At 36.7% G+C, this 18,784-nt stretch overlaps 2 protein-coding genes across 2 annotated transcripts; one reads left to right on the plus strand and one right to left on the minus strand.

Moving 5' to 3' along the window:
- Positions 1-43: 43 nt before the first annotated feature.
- NF-YC9 (nuclear factor Y, subunit C9) lies at positions 44-3,418 on the plus strand. The gene is made up of 2 exons (XM_086561270.1): positions 44-188; positions 2,280-3,418. The coding sequence occupies exon 2, from the start codon at positions 2,317-2,319 to the stop codon at positions 3,130-3,132; it is 816 nt and encodes a 271-aa protein (XP_086417396.1). The 5' UTR covers positions 44-188; positions 2,280-2,316; the 3' UTR covers positions 3,133-3,418.
- A 969-nt stretch (positions 3,419-4,387) lies between these two features.
- LOC147499506 (serine/threonine-protein kinase OXI1-like) lies at positions 4,388-6,134 on the minus strand. Its single transcript, XM_086561269.1, has 2 exons — positions 5,503-6,134; positions 4,388-5,411 (listed from the first exon to the last, which is right to left on the minus strand). The coding sequence occupies exons 1-2, from the start codon at positions 5,907-5,909 to the stop codon at positions 4,553-4,555; spliced, it is 1,266 nt and encodes a 421-aa protein (XP_086417395.1). The 5' UTR covers positions 5,910-6,134; the 3' UTR covers positions 4,388-4,552.
- Between the last annotated feature and the right edge of the window lie 12,650 nt (positions 6,135-18,784).

Genomic DNA, 18,784 nt, shown 5'->3' on the forward strand with positions numbered 1-18,784 from the left:
ACCCATTCCAACAAAAAGAGTCCATTTGGCATTTGGCAATTGCAACAGAGAGGAGTTCAAGTCTCATTTTTCAATTCAATTCTCAGACAAATCAACCAAAGCAAAACTAGCTCTCTCCCTTTTTCTCATAATTCCTAAAATTCCAAAATCCTAATTTTTCACAATTCAGCTCAAATTCTAAGATCAGGGTGAGTTTTGAGAAAGTTCCTTCTTTGATTTAATTCTTTATTTTTATTCAGTTTAGTTTTAATTTAGTTTACTTAGCATTTGATTGTTATTTTGAATTGTAAAGTATGGATTTTTATGGTTTTTTTATGTTGCATGTTTGATTTTGTTGCTGAGATTTTGATTTGAGGTATTTTTTATGATAAACATGCAATGTTTGTGTGTTTTGAAATAAAGGTTAGATTTTTGAGTTGTTTTTGGATTGTTAGACGAAATATGAGACAATCACAGGTCATTTCAGTTAACAATCAGTGAATCAGCTCGACTAGTTAGCAATAAGATGCATTACAGATACTCTTTAGAGTTTTAGTGTAGCTCAAAGCAGTTGTAAGTGATGTTGTGGTCGTCTGAATTGTTAACCTTTCAAAGTTATAACTATAATTGGAGCCCTCACCGTGTTTTGTTAAGACAGCTAACTTAGACAGGCTCTCTTTCTTTTGTTTGTATGCATGGAGGTTGTACAATGTGGCCTTTTTGTGATGTTGTAACTTCTTTCCAAGTAGTTAACTAATGCTCGTTTCTTGTTTTTTACTGTAAATATTCTTGTTTCTAGGCAGTGTTAAAAATCACTCTTCAGTTTGATCTAATGAAAACCAGATTTCTCAATATAAATTAAGTGTTTTTGTTTGAAATATTTTATATTTTACCTTTCTAGGGTCAGGGTGTTTGAGTCCGTCAGTGATTTGAATAGTGGTGCTCTTAAGTAAAACCTTACATAAACTATGGTGGTGATGATTCAGATGAGCGCCAATTTGAAGACATTTCAGTTTCTTTAGAATGGCTCTAGTTAGAATCATGGAGTATACAGGTCTTTCTGACCTCTAAGAATTATGTAAATCAGTGTGTGTGTGTGCGTTTTTAAACTGTAGTATAATCCCTTAGTAGAGAGTATATCGAAAGACATGTCATAAACTGGCCCGATGCTGGTAAAGCCTCTCAAGGATTACCAAAGGAAAATGATAAACAGTACTTCTTCTCTGAAAAGGAGAAAGGTATCTTGTACTCTTTCGTAGCAATCTTGATTGAAAAAAAAAAAATTAAAAAGCCTTGTTAGGCATCAATCATTATAAACTCCACCAGAAGCTGTTCCCCCTTCTCTCTAAATTAAATATGCTAATGTTACTGATTTATTAATATAAGAATGTCATGAGATTCCATATAAGTGTAATAAGGCAGCAAGGTGCAAGTTAGGGTCAAAGAGCCTTTTTTTTTTATAAAGCCCTGGTGTGTTTAGTTTTGGTATTTCCAAGGTGCATATACCTGTGTGTTTTATTTTATTTCTATTTGAAACTTCTCTTACTGTTGTTTTTCCCGCAGTATATAAATTATGATATGTTGTGTATAGTTTGTGTTCCTATAAGCTGGATAAGATGTCAATTAACAAGCAAAGGCATACCTATGAGGGAAATGGCTGATTAGCCCTTTGGCTTAATAGCCATGATCCCATTTATATCTGGTTAATAAAGTTTTATACCATTATCTGGCCCAGTTGATCCCTGTGGCATGCAAGGATTTAATATTTGGTTCATGAAACAGTCATGGTCTTTCCAAGTTAGGAGGAAGCCATTATGGTCTTCAGTGTGGGAATGATGTGTGATGCTTTCGGAGTCAATGGGTCTTAAATCTTGGCTTACGCATGAAAGGAAGTACATAGAGATAAAGTAAACGGGGCAATGAATTGGATTCAATAGTGCCTTTGGAGTCATAGGTCTTAAATCTTGGCTTTCGCATGAAAAGTACATAGTTAAAACTCATAAAAGTAAACAGGGTTATGAATTGGACTCACTAGTGTCTGATGTAGAAAGAGAGTTCTAGGGGCTGCAGATGTCTTTCTTTGGTCAAGAAAGTTTAGATTTCATCATGAATGTTCTCTGTTTACTTAACTTATATCATGAAGTTGGGCTTATAACTGTGCTATATAGATTTACTAAGCAATTCTATGGATTGTCCTTTCTATGATCTGATGGTTTTTCTATGATCTCTTCAATATGGTTTTGGTTTTAGTTATGTAATTTTCTAGGGTTTTAATTTAAATTTGTATGAATTAAAATCAGAAGCATAGAGATTACTTTCAAGCAAAATTCAGCCGTAATGGATCAACAAGGACAAGGACAACCCCCAGCCATGGGGGTGGTAACCAGTGGGGCTCAAATGCCATATGGCGGAAATCCATACCAATCTAACCAAATGACTGGGGACACTTCTGGTCCGATTGTGACATCAGTAGGGTCCATTCAGCCCACTGGCCAGCCAGCGGCATATTCTGCTTCCCCGGCTCAGCTTGCACAGCACCAACTTGCTTATCAGCAAATTCACCACCAGCAGCAGCAGCAATTACAGCAGCAACTCCAGACTTTCTGGGCAAACCAATACCAAGAAATTGAGCAGACAACTGACTTTAAGAACCACAGCCTACCACTTGCAAGGATCAAGAAGATCATGAAAGCTGATGAGGATGTAAGGATGATTGCAGCAGAGGCTCCGGTCATATTTGCTAGGGCCTGTGAGATGTTCATATTGGAGTTAACTCTCCGTTCATGGAATCACACTGAAGAAAACAAGCGTAGGACACTGCAGAAAAATGACATTGCTGCTGCAATCACGAGGACTGATATCTTTGACTTTCTGGTTGATATTGTGCCAAGGGAGGATCTGAAAGATGAGGTGCTTGCATCGATCCCTAGAGGGGGGGCCCTTCCAGTTGGAGGTTCAGCAGATCCTCATCCTTACTACTATATCCCTCAACATTCGCCACAAGTTGGAACTCCGGGAATGATCATGGGTAAACCTGTCATTGATCAGGCTATGTATGCCCAACAGCCTCGCCCTTACATGCCTCCGCAGATGTGGCAACCACCACAGGAACAGCAGGAGCAACAACAACAGCAAGAGCAGTCAGATTCTTAAGTCCAGAGGAGATATTGGTAGTTATTGGAGTGCAGTGTAAGTTAAGAACTAATGTGTCAATAGTAGTAGGTACCAGATAGTCTGCTAGCGAGAGTGGAAATTCATATTATTCTATTTTAAATGATATGGAATTTCTGTTATGATATGTAAGGGTAAACGCGATGTTGATAAGTAGGTTTTTGAGCTTGAAGTTGAAATTTGAACATCAATAACTAGTAGCTTCCTTTTGCTATGTTTCTTTCCTTTCCACCCCAGTTTTATTAATCTGATTATTACATTCGTAAAATTGCTTGTGATTTGATTACTCGTCTTCTTGTAATCAAAACATATGGAACCTGTTACCTGGAAGTACTCGGTCAGTTTGCAAGACAATGATCAAGTTGTTTTTATTGTAAAACCCCCATGGATAACCAAATGGGAGGTTCCAGAACATGTTTATTATAGGTTTTGTTAAGTTCTGATAGTGCTACTGTGTGAGTAGACTGTAAGTAACTCCTCATGTACTCTCCTCCTCCTCCTCCCCCACAACCACCTTTATCAATACAAATTTTTGCTTACTGAGAAAAAAATATCTGGAATTACGAGCAAAGCTATATAGAGAGATTGATCGGTAATCTCTGGTACAGAAGTAGAGATGCAGCTCCTGTCAGATGGCTCAAATTAATACAAAACCTTCTGATTTCTTTTTTTACCGAATTTATGATATTATTTCTTTGTAACCTATCTATGCTGAAGTTGAGTAAAACTACCAGACATCTCATGTTCGGGCAAGGAGGCCGGGGATGAATCTGATGGATTGGACACCTCACACAAGCATAAGTGCATAACCAATTAGAAAAAACGTTGTTCTCAAGGGTTGTGTGCTTGTTACTTTATTAAACTGTTGTATGTTGGATGCATGGTACTGCCGATGTCCATCTTTCACCTGTCTAAAATAAGTTTCCAGTATACAGAGAACTTTTTTTAGGAGTCTCATATTTTTATGATCTGATCTTCTTTGTGATGCCTGATAAATGATCTAACCATCCTGATAGTGACAATCCCATGTAACTTACTGGGAAGGAAAGATAACCTTTAATATGAGGTACCTAAATGATGGGGTTCCATTCATCATTCATGACTAACATGGTCGCGTGTAGGTGCCATATGAATGCAACTGCATGCTTCACCCCTAAAGCTTGTGGTGAAAGTTACACAGATGTGTCTACTGACCTACAAAACTACACAACAGTCAACAGCAACACAGTTCCCTCCATGGATATAAGTTTCGCAAACAATTCTTCATAAATATTGCCAATTTACAAGAGACAAAATAAAGTTATCACAAAAAAACAAACATACAAAGGTTATTCTTTGATTTTCCTTAAGTTAGTCATCAATGTCGAATCAGTAGGAGAAAAAGTTGTATAAAAGATTATGTTTAAAAAATCAAAAAATCTGCATCTTTGGATGGATTGTTTAAACCGTCCACCCAAACACTCTTATTACTCTCATCAACAAGATTATTCTTCTGAGAAACTGCAGCATTTTTCTCTTTTTCCAATTCATTTTTGTCGAAAATTCCTTTGACGATCAACTCTACATCGATGCCATCAACTCCTTCTAAATCATTTCCATCATCTAATCTCACTGGCGGAATATAAGGTGGCCTCGAGATATGCAAAATTGAGTCCCAATTAAGTGTTTTGAAGTAAGAATGAGCCTTGATTTCGTCCACCGAGATTCTTTTAGCTGGATCTTTTTCTAAAAGCTTCCCAATCAAGTCTCTCAAATCCGTTTGCTCTCCAACTAGCTCAGTCGACTTACTCAGAATCCGATAAAACGTCTCTTTTCGATTGCTTCCTCTAAACGGAGTTCGCCCATACAACATTTCGTACAGCACAACACCTAAGCTCCACCAATCCACGGAAAAATCGTGACCGTTGCCTAATATAATCTCTGGCGCAACGTACTCTTCCGTACCAACAAATGAGTTCGACTTCTGTACTGACTCACTTTCCGAGTTAACATTCGTGGCGACCGAGTCAACTTGAGAAATCCCCGAGTTGCATGGTAAAAATCTTTGAATCCGACTCTTCTTTCTCTTTAGTACAATTTCTGCTGATCTAGATTGATTTGAAACTGTAGATTTTGATGAAAGCTTCGTCGATAGATCAAAATCAACTATCATCAAATGCCCATTCGCTTGAATCAAGATGTTTTCTGGCTTTAAATCTCGATAAATAATGCCTAATTTGTGCAAATATTCCAATACCAATACTAATTCCGCAGCGTAAAATCTGCATGAACATCAAATCAAATAAAATAAAATCAAGTTCAGTACTAGTACTAAAAATGACCAAAATTAAATAAAAACTAATTAGCCCATACCTGATGATCTCATCTGAGAACATTTTCTCAGTTTGTTGTTTTCTAAGACTATTAAGATCTCCACCTGAACAATAATCTAATCCAAACCCAATGATCTCATCAGTGAAAACAACTCCACGTAGTTTAGGAAGTAAAGGATGATGAAACGTTTTTAGGACATCACGTTCAAACCAAATCCGTTTATAATAATCAACTTCATCATGGACATTACTGTCATCCTTAATAATCTTCTTCTTTTTCTCGATCGAAGATTTGTGTATAGCTTTCAAAGCTAGCATATCCTCTCCATTTTTTACTAAAAAAGCAACACCCTTTGCTCCACGACCGAGAACAGAAACAGCTTTCAACGTTTTAAAATCAAGTAATAAATGAGTTTCTTGATCGCGCTGTTTCTGTTCTTGGTCCATAGCAAATATATGAATATGATGGAAAAGTAAGTTCAAGTTCCAATGAACTAAAATGTTTAAGAGTATACTTGGTTAAGTTATATGAGATTACTTGGTGAAGAAGAATAGAGAATGGAAGTTGGGTCTATTTTGGTGAGAAGGAAACGTGATGGAAATAATTTTGTTAGGAAAAAAGGGCGGCTAGTAGGGGAAGTTAGGAGGAATGAATTCTCCGCAAATGTGGGTGAAAGTTTAAGGAAAAAGGCATATTATTATTATTTTCATTAAATCTAGCTAGGCTCAACACGTTTATGTACGACTCAATCTTTCTGACCTCACTGAATTGATTGATTTGGTTGAGTCTTAAGTTGTTGGCGTACTACTTAGAGAATTAATGTTGATTCTGTCATGCCACTTTATTTTTAATTCCAATCTTCTCCTTCATCTATTAATAATCTATTTGACTAGTCGAGAATTTTTCATAAGTTTAGACGCGTTCATTTTCATGCCCATGTTCTTACCTAGCTTGTTGTCTTAATTCCTTTGACACTCCACTTTCTGTTCATTTTTACTTTGTCCTATTGTTGGCTTGGCCGCTTGGTACATTATTTTCGATAATCACACTATTATGTCGTGCTTGATTTCACGTGAAAAAGAATTATCATTAATCCTCCCGCGTCTCATAAGAACAATACCTGTGGAAAATGTATTGATATTTGTTGGTTTTTAAGATTGGGAAACTAACACAGTTTTTAAAGAATGTGGAAAAATAAATTTAATTTTCCATTCTACTTGACAGTCAAACTTGAGGTAGTATTCTCATGTTCTAAGTTCCTCTAGAAAATTTTCTATTCTATTTGACAGTCAAACTTGAGTAGTCTTCTCATGTTTTGTTTTGAAAATCTCAACAACACAAAACACAATCAAAAATCAAATTCCTAATGGTACAAGTTCACACAAGATCTTGAATATGTGCAATTTCACTAATAAAAAGACAAAACACATGTTAGGTATTTCATATTTGGGTTAATTCCATTGGCAAATTATAGAAACGACGCCTAGTGAAATTTTAATGCTCACGTTTGCTAAGGGCGTTGTCGGCCAGAAGATGCAATTGATTTGAAAATAAATTACGTAATTTGCGGCTCACAACACATGCTAACGTACGCCTTATTCTTTGTGAGTTTGTGGCAATAGCACTTGTCTAGCTTATAAGAGTATTTGGTTCAACCAAAAGGTGACTTCACTCGTGACAAACTGACAATAGCATTGGGGCTCTTAGTTGCTAGAAGAACAAGATGGCTAATTTCTCAAAACATAATTAAGAAACTGTTGCAGTAGAATAGTGTTTTTTTTATGTATAATCATTTCAGTCATTTGACTGTGAAATAGTGTCAAGTTATTGGGTTAGGCCGTTGGGGACTATAGAGCCATAATAAGATGAGATTGTTATGAATGACTGAATGAGTAGTGGACTTTTTTTTTTCCGCTAAACGAATTAGTAGTGCACTGCTAACAAGAAATGGTTAGTATATATCTTCAGGTATTGAACCGAGCAACTATGTCCTCCACTTGAATACATGGTAGGCTTCATTTACCATCCAGATGTATTTTGGATGTAATACACTACAGAGACCAGTTTTACGCCGTTCACAAGTTTGGAAAAGTTTCTGCTAGGGACATGAATATTCCTTGTCTCCCCAAGGTATCAACAGTTTCTCTCCAACTTAAAATTGGATTGTTCAACAAGGTACCTCGTAGAATCATCTAGTGACTTGTTTCAAGAGCTTAAGTCCAGTGGTAAATTCCACGTTCTTAAGTTGGATTCAATTGACCTAATTGGATTGAGAGGGACAACCTACATAGACGCGTCTTTTTTGTCGTGGGCGATAATTCTTCTGTCATTATCGGCTTCAGGCTTCCCGGAAGCAAAAGCCAGATTCAATATACTTTACAGATGATAAATTCAAAGGCAGCAAGCAGGAGCCTATGGTAGTAGACCTTACGATATATATAGGAGTTTTCAGCATTGAAGATGGTACGATTGAACCATTTAAATTCAAGATGACGCTACGGGTCCCTATCTGGATCGAGCTAACCCCACAGTGAATCTCCAGATTGATCAATCAGTTTTTGTCGTGTTCGCAAGACCAACTCATCCTTGTTCAAGTGCGGGGTTGAACACTTGAACGTCAATTGCATATTTGCATGCACTGACGGGAATGAGTTAGTTTTAATTTCATACTTTGATAAGAATAGGTGGTTGTAACGCTTCCTGTTCAAGTGCTAATAATATCCCCTGTTACCACAAAAATCATAGGTAGATGCTGCGCGCTAAGCAAGTTTGTACAAAAAAAGATGGAAACTTAAAGCAAGAATGTAGTATATATCTCTCTGTAATCATTATCTTCGGGTAGAGGGTAGTTGTTGTAAAGGGAAGACAAATGCAGTTTTGACGTGCATAGGGTAGGGTGCGAAAAGCAAATTAAGCTCAGAGCAACTTATTCCTTCACATCAAAGGTATTATGTACCTCAAGTGTGAACTCTGCATCCCTTCCAGTTCAGCTTTGTTTCTCACTGCCTTGGCCGTAGAGATAAAGGAAACTCTGTATGTGCAATCCTACCATTTGACCCTTCATGTGCTCCACTTTTGTTCTTACTTAAAATTTTTGCAAGATATTTATACAAGCAGACATGTAGGTATTGACAATTGCGGCATTTACAGATGAAGTATCCAACCAGAGCTGTACACCTTTGACTGCTGGCCTAAAAATTATAAGCCTTTAGAATAGATTTGAAATGTATCAACTCCATGTGTATGCTTCAATACAGATAATCATGCTTAAGTGAGCAAATGTATAATTTCGAACAGCAGGAGCAATTGTTGCTAATCACTTAACTAATACATTTTAAAGTAAGCAAATGCTTCAACCAAGGAAATTATATACATTGTAGACACTTCAATCAATCAAAGATTACTGGATCCTGCTTGCAAAACATTACAAGTCCTTGGCCATACAACCTGTCCGTAAGAATTGCTGCAATTATTTTCCTTCCCTATTTAGTAATATATAATATCACTATTGTCACTAACTAATCCATTATATTTCATCCTTAAAGGCTTAAACATCTTTGTTAATTGTATAACTAATGCTTCCAATGTGGTTATAAATACTATGAAGTACCATAGAAGCCACTACGCTTTCTAATAGTTTACTGAATTTACATCTGTACAAGTATATGCAAGCTAAAGGATATTTGAATTAAGAAAATATTACCAAGTTCAACAACCAGGCAATTTCATCAAGCATGGAGACAACTATAGTGTTGGAATCTATTCTGTATTTCTAAACACTAGTGTCATAGTGTGTGTGCAAAGTGGAGGAGACGAACAAAGAGTGTTCTCACCACTTTAGTGCATAGTAGATAGTCCCACATTGGTTATCCACCACATCGGGTCGGGTTTGGGCTTGGGCTTAGGCTTACTGTTGTGGGTAGTGGTTTGACCAATTGCCTAAACTTGTTTTGCTTTTTCTTGAGCTGCAAGTTTCAGTGTTCTATTAGGAGTTGGTCTCTCTTCCTTATCTGTTTAGGAGACCGAGATTGTTAGAATGATTGTATAAACACAGCAACTAGAGTAGAACAGAAAAAACAGTAGGCATAGGGAACCACCAAGGCGCGTATTAGATTGTCCTTAAGGAAAGATTTCGCCCCTTCCAGTGGTGCAGAAAGGCAACAGTGGTGTCTTCCTCACAGGATTTAATGGTGTACAATAACTTGACTTTGCACTAGAACAAACTACTCTCTAGAACAGCAATATAACTCTCTTTGGCGGCTACAGGAAGAAGAGAAAAAGAATAGGGCAAGTGCGAGTTTCTGTTTCTCTAAGATGGTTTCTATTGAAGTTCATCCTTCTATGGACTCACAGTCCTATTTATAGAGGTTAGGTCGGTCTCTTAAACAGATAAGGAAGAGAGACCAATTCCTAATAGAACACTAAAACTTGCTGCTCAAGAAAAAGCAAAACAAGTTTAGGCAATTGGTCAAACCACTACCCACAACAGTAAGCCCAAGCCCAAACCCGACCCAATGTGGTGGATAACCAATAGGGCAGAAAATCGGGTCGGGTTTGACCCAAACCCGAACCGACCCCAAATGGTTCAAATTCGGGTCGATTTTTATATCCGTTTACTTATTCGGGTCGGGTTCGGGTCTGTCAGGTTCGAATTCGGATATATTTTTTGGGTTTTTTTTTTTTTTTGTTAATCTGATCGGGTTAATCGGATTCGGTCGGGTTCGGATATTAAATTTCAGATATAATCGGGTTCGGGTTCAGATATTATGAAACTATTTGGATTATATAGCCATATCTGACCCGAACCCAACCCAATTCCTGCCCTAATAACCAATGTGGGACTATCTACTATGCACTAAAGTGGAGAGAACACCCTTTGTTCATCTCCTCTACTTTGCACACACACACACTAGTATTTAGAAATACACAAGAGATTCCAACAATCCCCTACTATTTCAAAATACTAATAGTCCCCAACTATTTTGGAATAGGATATTACAAAAGAAATGGATTAACTAAATGCCAGAGAGAATCGAAAAAACAATACATAAGATACTGGTGCTTTACGGAGCTTGAACCAATCATAGGGTAATATGTCTTATAATACATGAAAGTGGTGGATTAAAAAATCTTTGAACCAACATTCTCTTGTAGTAAAATAGATCACATGCACCCACACTGCTCTTTCATTATATGCCTGTTCTGCGGTGTTGCGCTTTTTGGCCCTTGCGCTGCCTGTGTTCCATGAATGCTTTAGAGTATTTGCCCGTATACTCATAAGAACCGACCCAGTTCTACATTCACATAGGTGGATATCCATCAAGTGTACATTGCAGTTAAAATACACTATCTCATTATAAAATAGACTATGGATTCCAATAAGAGTAAAATAACTCATCCTTACTCATTGCAATTCTAGTTATACAAAGTATAATATAGTACCATCTCGCCATAGGGTGAGACGTCTCATAAATATATATGACAATTGTACTGCAGGATAACGAAGTGACTTGTTTTTCTCTTTGAACATACTTCATGGGATCTCCAATCACATAGGTAGGGTTGCCGTCAGTGTCGCCCTCTATATGGGCATAAGTCCCATCCCCCTCGACGTAACCACTTGCCTCCAAAAAGTGGTGTGGTTAGACATGTGGCCAAACGAAGTCCAACCTAACATAATCTCTAGTAGCTGCTTGATTAAGTTATATTTCAAACTTACATGTATTCTTTTCCCATTGCATATATTTTTTTATGTCTTAGCTATTGCAATGAGACAGTTGCAAAGCATATACACATCAAGAGATTGTTTAGAGCCAATATGAAGATTTGCCAAGAGGTTGCTAACCTACTCAACATCATCACATGTCTTTTTTAAGGCGATTAGCTTGGATGATATCCAAGACACTCAATTTCCACAAAGGGTAAACACATAAACATTACTAGATCCAGCTTATAACACATTACCCTTTCAACAATTATGGAAAACTACTAAATATAAGTCCATAATCAATGGCTCCGCTATAGTACTTGAATAATTTGACAATAGACATCCAATGTTCCTTTTAAGAATAATGGGTTATCAACTCAGTATGCTATTAATGTAGGCAATGTCATGTCTCACAAATATAATCTATCAAGTACAATAGACTACCAATGATATTGACATATTTAGTATGAGAAAACACAAGTAGATTATTTTTCATAAGATGGATATCTACCACAAGAAGTGTTGACACAGTCTTACTAACATAATACCCATACTTTTCAATGAAAATATTTCTACTAAGTGCGAAAACAACATAATGAGACCAACATGAGTTATAATTCCTATATTCACCAATCATTCAATTCTGTAGTGCCCGAAATTCTCCTATACCATCCGGCTAGTCTAGTTTAAGGTACGCTGTGGTCTTCAACCATATTCAAATGTTAACATCTTGACAACTGAATATAGCAGTTACAGAAATGAGTTTAACAACATAATGAACTATCTTTTCCAATGACGGTCTATTATGTATTTCAAATAGGAATTTCTCTGTGTCATACACATTCTCAATGCTAGCACTCATGATATTAAATCATCTAAACAAAGAGAGATTAACACATATGTCTTGCTTTACTCTAAAAAAAGTACACCTCTTTATCAACAACGGTACTTTGATATCCATATGACACTAATATGTTGTTGAATTGCTCATGCCATTTATAGGTGGTTGAATCAACTCATACGAAGATTTAACTAAATTGTATACTTTCAGCTCATCACCTGGTACTACTTGGTATTGTAGTTCTGCACAACTACTCAACTAGAGTCTTTAGAATTCTGTAGAAGAAATTCTAGTTATATGAGCAAGGTTTCAAAGTAGTATAAATTTTGTCTCTGATTGAAACCCCTTGGCTATTATTATTAGCCTTATATTTGCAATACAATTACCACGTTTTAGTTTTCTCTTGAAGATCCAATTTAACCTATAGATCCCCCAATAAAACAAGAGTCTAGTTTAGAGGAGTTGTATCCTTCAAAAATGATACTTCTCATAGACAGACAACTTCTTTATAGGTTAATGAATCTTTTTCAAGAAACATATAAACATCATCACCGTGAATGATGGATATACTCATTGATAGTCTTCCAAATTTATTGTTCAGAAATTATGGAATCCTCTTATGTAGTTCATTATGAACATCCAACAACTCTATGCCAATTTTACAGAAATCACATCCTCAAAATAAAATTAGCATATAAGACATTCAATAATAATATGGTATTTACAAGATTGTTATCACGCATGACAACTTAAACAAACATCATTATTATGAGTTTCACCAATGAACATCTACTAGATAGTTCTAGGTCTTAAAAATATTTCTTTTAGATCCATTCACAATAGCCTTTGCAAGAACCCCTACATTTTGAAATATTTTTGGATAGGCCCAAGACCTTTCTATACTTTGTAGTTCAGTGTTTTTCCAATTATCTTGTGAGATGAACTATGATAAAACAGTGTCATGCATATGGGTCACCACCCCCCACAGTTCAATGGTTACTCAACCTAATCAAACTTACATGCAAAACATATTATACCGCTACAAATACTAAAAGAAACACCAACAATAATATACACTCTTATGACAAAAATATATTTTACTCAAGTCTATGATTATGGATCATATTAAACATAGTTATATTATGTTCATGCTATCTATATGAAAGAAAATCCACAAGTGATTCAAATGAATTTTAAATAATAGAAGAATTAGATGAAAAGGGTTTTACCCAAAATAATATCATTATCATTTTTCTTTTCATTATTCAACATTCCAACTTACATAGTGAGACAATCCACGTACTTGTATATCACTTTGGCTATTTATTCATAGTCATAGGAAGATAATGCCTAATAAGATAATCTACAAGCGTTACATCTCCTTGTCTAAAATAGTTACTAGAGGATATTGTCTAAGAAGACAATCCATAACCTTACATCTCCTTGACTAAATTAGGTTTAGGAGGATATTGATTGTTTCCCATATTGTTTCCTCTCGTAGACAACGATGCTTATTACTTAATAATATATGACATAGTTAAGCTTCATACCAATGTTAAATAATATATCCGTGCCAAACATGGTTAATATCATATCATAGGTTCAGAAAAAGTAAACTTTAACTGTACCCCTCACAACAAAAAATATACGATATTTAAGCAAATCTAGCCACTGGATATGCAAAACAACTAAGGACTCCACCTCCTCTTTTTATATGAGCTCAAGTAAGATAGAATACATTATCAACAAGACCTCAAGTACTACCACAACGTCTAATGGCTCAACTCATTAATGTCTTCAACTAGAAAAATTTATCAATAAACTATCATCAAGTTCAAAATAAATCCACGATGATTAATATCCAAAACTAGCATACTACATAACTTTAATATATGTTATATTAGATATAAGCTACAAGTTACTTAATCTAACATGTATTTTCACAACATTACAATTATAACCATCGTCTAACAACACGTACACTTAATAGAGGTAAGCAATTATGCATTGAATACATTATAATTACTATCTAAGATTTGAGTGTGGTTGATATTAACTATCTTAAAGTCTCTCTTAGACCATCTACATACATCTACATATGTACAAATAAAATTAATATCAAACTACTTCTAGTCAAACCAATTAATATCTTAATGATAAACACGTATAATATGTTGACTAGGTTATTAAAAAAGTTTAAGCTTAGGGATTTCTTTCCTAAGAAAAAACTAACATGCAACTAAAGGCAAGAATATCACCATATAATCAAACCAAAAGAATTGCAAAGAGTGAAAGAATACGATACCTAACTGATTGAAAAACCGGATTACCATATTTTTCTCCTTCTAGAAAAACAGTTCAAAAGAACTGTAATTATGAACCAGCTTAGGACGAATTGGGTATCAAGCCTTATACCACTGGAAAGCTCTTTGAATCAACTATCTAACACAAAAAGTGGATTGCAAAACCAAGCTCTGAGCTGAAAGTTATAGCAGTTTCCGTAACGAGTAATGCAGATGTCAAAAAGACAAACTTAAACGTTTTTTTTTTATAGAAATCTCATATTTAACTCCCACAAACCGTATGAGAAAAGTCTACAACTATATAGGGCTTGATAATAAACCACAAAAGATCAATAAATATTCAATCTTTAATTGGTTTTCCTAACAAAAACGAAATTATTAGAAAATTTCTAAAGTCAGAATCCAATAACACAAACAATAACTCAAAGTAAAAGACTTATCTTTTGATTGCCGTATTAAAACACTCTCCTTTGTTCTACTACGAAATCTTTCTTTAAGATTGTTAGAATAATTGTATGAACACAGCAACTAGAGTAGAACAGTAAACCCAGGGAACCACCAAGGCGCCTATTAGACTGTCCTTAAGGAAAGATTTAAGCCCACTTCCATTAGTCTGAGAAAAGGCAAAGATGGCATTTTCCTCCGCGAGATTCAATGGTGTCTGCGAGTAGCTTGACTTTGCACTAGAACAAACTACTCTCTAGAACAACAATATAACTCTCTCTGGCGGCTATAGGAAGAAGAGAAGAAGAATAGGACAGGTGCGAGTTTCTGTTTCTCTGAGATGGGTTTCTATTGAAGTTCATCCCTCTATGGACTCACAGTCCTATTTATAGAGATTAAGTCGGTCTCCTAAACAGATAAGGAAGAGAGACCAACTCCTAATAGAACACTGAAACTTGCTGCTCAAGAAAAAGCAAAACAAGTTTAGACAATTGGTCAAACCACTACCCACAACAGTAAGCCCAAGCCCAAATCCAAACCCGACCCGATGTGGTGGATAACCAATGTGAGACTATCTACTATGCACTAAAGTGGAGAGAACACCCTTTGTTCATCTCCTCCACTTTGCACACACTAGTATTTAGAAATACACAAGAGATTCCAACATATAACTGAAGAACCAACTTCAAAGAGCTTAGATCGTGGAGAAGACAACTTTGATGAAACATCCAAACCAACATATTTGAGGTCATCTAGTCTAACTGGTTCCATTGGAGGCATTTCCCCTTTCAGTTCATCTGCTGCATCAGAAGAAAAGAGAATCTGCTCCCTTCACAAAATCAAAGAAAATATGAAATCAAGACCGTGCTAGTACCATAAAGATTAAAAGAAAAGAAGAAAAGCGTGAAGATTGAACCTAGGCAGAAGAACAAACAACTAATGATAAGAGCATCTTTAGCAGTGATATCAACCTAGCATCAAAACACCAAATTCTCAAGAATTTGGTGTTTTTTCAACTTCAGGAGAACTACATGTTGATGAAAACACCAAAAAAACACCAAACCAAACACCAAATCGACCAATATTTGGTTCCAGGTTTGGTGTTGTATCAAATCACTCACGCGGTTTTGCCACCGCGTGGTTTTTCCAACACCGTGTGGGCTTGGGCTGCTAAATGGGGTTCTATGGCGCGGTTTTGCCAAAATCGCGTGCGTTTTTTCTGAAAATTAGAACTGTGGCGCATAGAACTTGAAAAATTATGAGTTGTGCATAGAAGTTAAAAAATTAACAATTGTGCAATTGAAGAAATTAAGAATTATAATTCAAAATCGAAAAAATTAAAGAAATTAAAAACCTATGATTATGATTATGCAGCCCAAAATCTATGATTATGATATAATCATATAATATCCAAAATAATCCAAAACCTATCATATTACATCAAATTTATTTAGCTCTCTTCTTACGCCCCTTACCACTCGATCCCTCTCCTTTCTCTATTTGGACGTTCTGAAGCTACTCCTCTAAGTTCCTAATCTGAGAATTATGATCTTCTCTGTCTACACGGAGGTTAACTACTTCAGCCTGAAATTCCTCATATCCTTGATGTTGCTGCGTGTACACTTGCTGCATATTCTCATACGCTTTTCGAGTCTCGTCATACGCACGCTGGGATTGCTGATATGTCTGAGAATATGCTTCCTCTCTTTTTTGGCTATAATGATACAGGGCAGTCCTCATCTCATCAAACATAAGAACCTAGTTCTCATAAGAAAATACAGTGTGAGTACATATTATATATATAATGAAGAAGATAAATAAAACAATTAAACTCACCATGGTATCTTGATCAATATCGCGGCTCTAACTTCGAAACGAGCATGAGGCACCTCGAAATGGAAATATAAGTAGGCTCCCCATCATGTCCACACGGCAAACATCCGAGGATTACCGCGCATTACGGAGAGCCGGATGATATGCATTCGAGAGGTTGTGGGTTGTAAAAGTCGGTATGGCGGATGAGGAAACGTAGCTCACGCCTCATCCCTTCCGTGCACACAAACTTCGAAGTTGCTAGCCCGACCAACAGGGAGGCAACAACGGACCCATGGAGACACGGGTTCCACCATCTATAATCTTGATCGCCATCGCTTTCAACAACAAAAGAAGACGATCGGCCAAGGACCACCACCGACATGAACTTCATGAACTTGAATTCTACCCCACGACTTTGCATCACTAACATCCGGCATGGGAGCACATGGAACTCTATAACGTCCCAAATCCGCCTCCAACATCTATTGCCACAAGCGATTACCAAACCCGATACCACGCGTCGCGGCAAAACAACTCGTGGACGTGACAACACACAAACATGTTGTACAACCGGATCGTCAAAGGCGAGACAAACGCCAAGGTCTCCATTCAATAGATGACAATGATCTAATATCAATCTGAAAGCACGAGCCATACGGATATTATTCCTAATCGCCTCTCATTACGAGTCAAATGAGGCCCCGACCAACTAGCAAATCTAGGGCGGTATCGCGAATCATGTCTATGTTAGGACAAAAACATCGAAAGTACTCATAAAACCAAATCTCTAAAAGTCCCGTGAATCCTCGCAATCGAGGACTTCTACTTCCGATGTCCGTGAAGTTTTATCTAACGCCGATATCAATGTGGCATATACTAAGCTACCCAGGTCATAATCTCTCATAGTATGCAAATCAGATACATAAGCATAATATCCCAGTCGTACCGTAGAATGACCATTGGGAAACAAAATATGCCCAGTAAAAAACATCAAAAATGATCAGCGCCCTCACTACCCGGTAGAACAGTCAAAGCTAACTCCGCTCGTGTATCAGGATGCAAGAGGGGTTCCATATATGCAGTCTTAATATGAGATAGCTTAATCCCAGAAGAATCATAAGCATCCGCACCCAAACGAGGAAAACTCATAAGCATACTATCCATATTCTCATAATTTGTATGAAAAGGTATCGGTTGGCCTATACCGATACTCAACCCAGAAATCATAGTAAAGTCTAGTGGTGTGAACCCTAACTCCGCACAAGGAAAATGAAATGTATGAGTTCTACTCCACCATCTTTCTACTAAAGCTATGACCACTGCCCAATCAGCCTTCTCATAATCCACATCAATCAAAATACCCAAAGGTGTATACAAAATATTATCTCTAATATGTACAAACTCATCTAAACTCCTAATAACCTTCCACCACTCTCTAACACCAAGTAAAGTCGATCTAACTCAGTAGTCAACAATATGCTGATATTATATAAAAAAAATAATGCGTATAAGATAAATAATTAATTGGTCCAACTCAACTAATTAATATTCAAAATATTTAATCAAAACTAATTAATTACCTGAGTATTATCCACTGCACTCGACACGTGTTTTGTATTACGTGTAGAAGACACAACTTTCATATCAAGTGCTTCTCCAGGTGCAAATTGTCAATCGAAGTCGTTCATCTGAAACTCTAGTACATAGAGATGTCTATCAGTCGGCGCGACATCCTCGGGTTCTTCTCCCCCACCGTATTCTACTTCCTCAGGTTCTCCCTCATCGCCAATGTCGTCTGTGTAGTACCAATCATCACCGTCGAAAGGTTCAAAATGATCCATATCAAATTTTAAGAGTTTAGGTAGGTTTTTGTTTTTTTTTTTTAACTAAGGAGAGGGTTTTATAATTGTGAAAGAGGTGAAAGTGATTGACCCGCGCGGCTTTGGAGCTGTTTATATAGAAGTAGCACGCGATTGTTCTGAACACCGCGCAGTTTTGCCAAAACCGCGTGGGCTTGGGCCTGTCAATTGGGCTTTAGTGGAGCGGTTTTGGCAAAACCGCGTGGGCTATATGGCGCGGTTTTGGCAAAACCGCGTAGTTGCTTGGTGTTTTTTTGATGTTGCTCCTAAAGTTGCTTGGTGTTTTTTTGGTTTTTTTTGTTGCTCTGCTAAAGATGCTCTAACTCTGTTGGTTTTCCTGTAATAAACTTCC

This window comes from Coptis chinensis, chromosome 5 (assembly GCF_015680905.1).
Source record: "Coptis chinensis isolate HL-2020 chromosome 5, ASM1568090v1, whole genome shotgun sequence".
NCBI lineage: Eukaryota > Viridiplantae > Streptophyta > Magnoliopsida > Ranunculales > Ranunculaceae > Coptis > Coptis chinensis.

Bases quoted from the DNA above. Each gene is read 5' to 3' on its own strand.
- NF-YC9 (XM_086561270.1), top strand. From the start codon at position 2,317: ATGGATCAACAAGGACAAGGACAACCCCCAGCCATGGGGGTGGTAACC.
- LOC147499506 (XM_086561269.1), bottom strand. From the start codon at position 5,909: ATGGACCAAGAACAGAAACAGCGCGATCAAGAAACTCATTTATTACTT. The intron at 5,412-5,502 runs GTATGGGCTAAT...ATGTTCATGCAG, and splicing joins TTCTCAGATGAGATCATCAG to ATTTTACGCTGCGGAATTAG.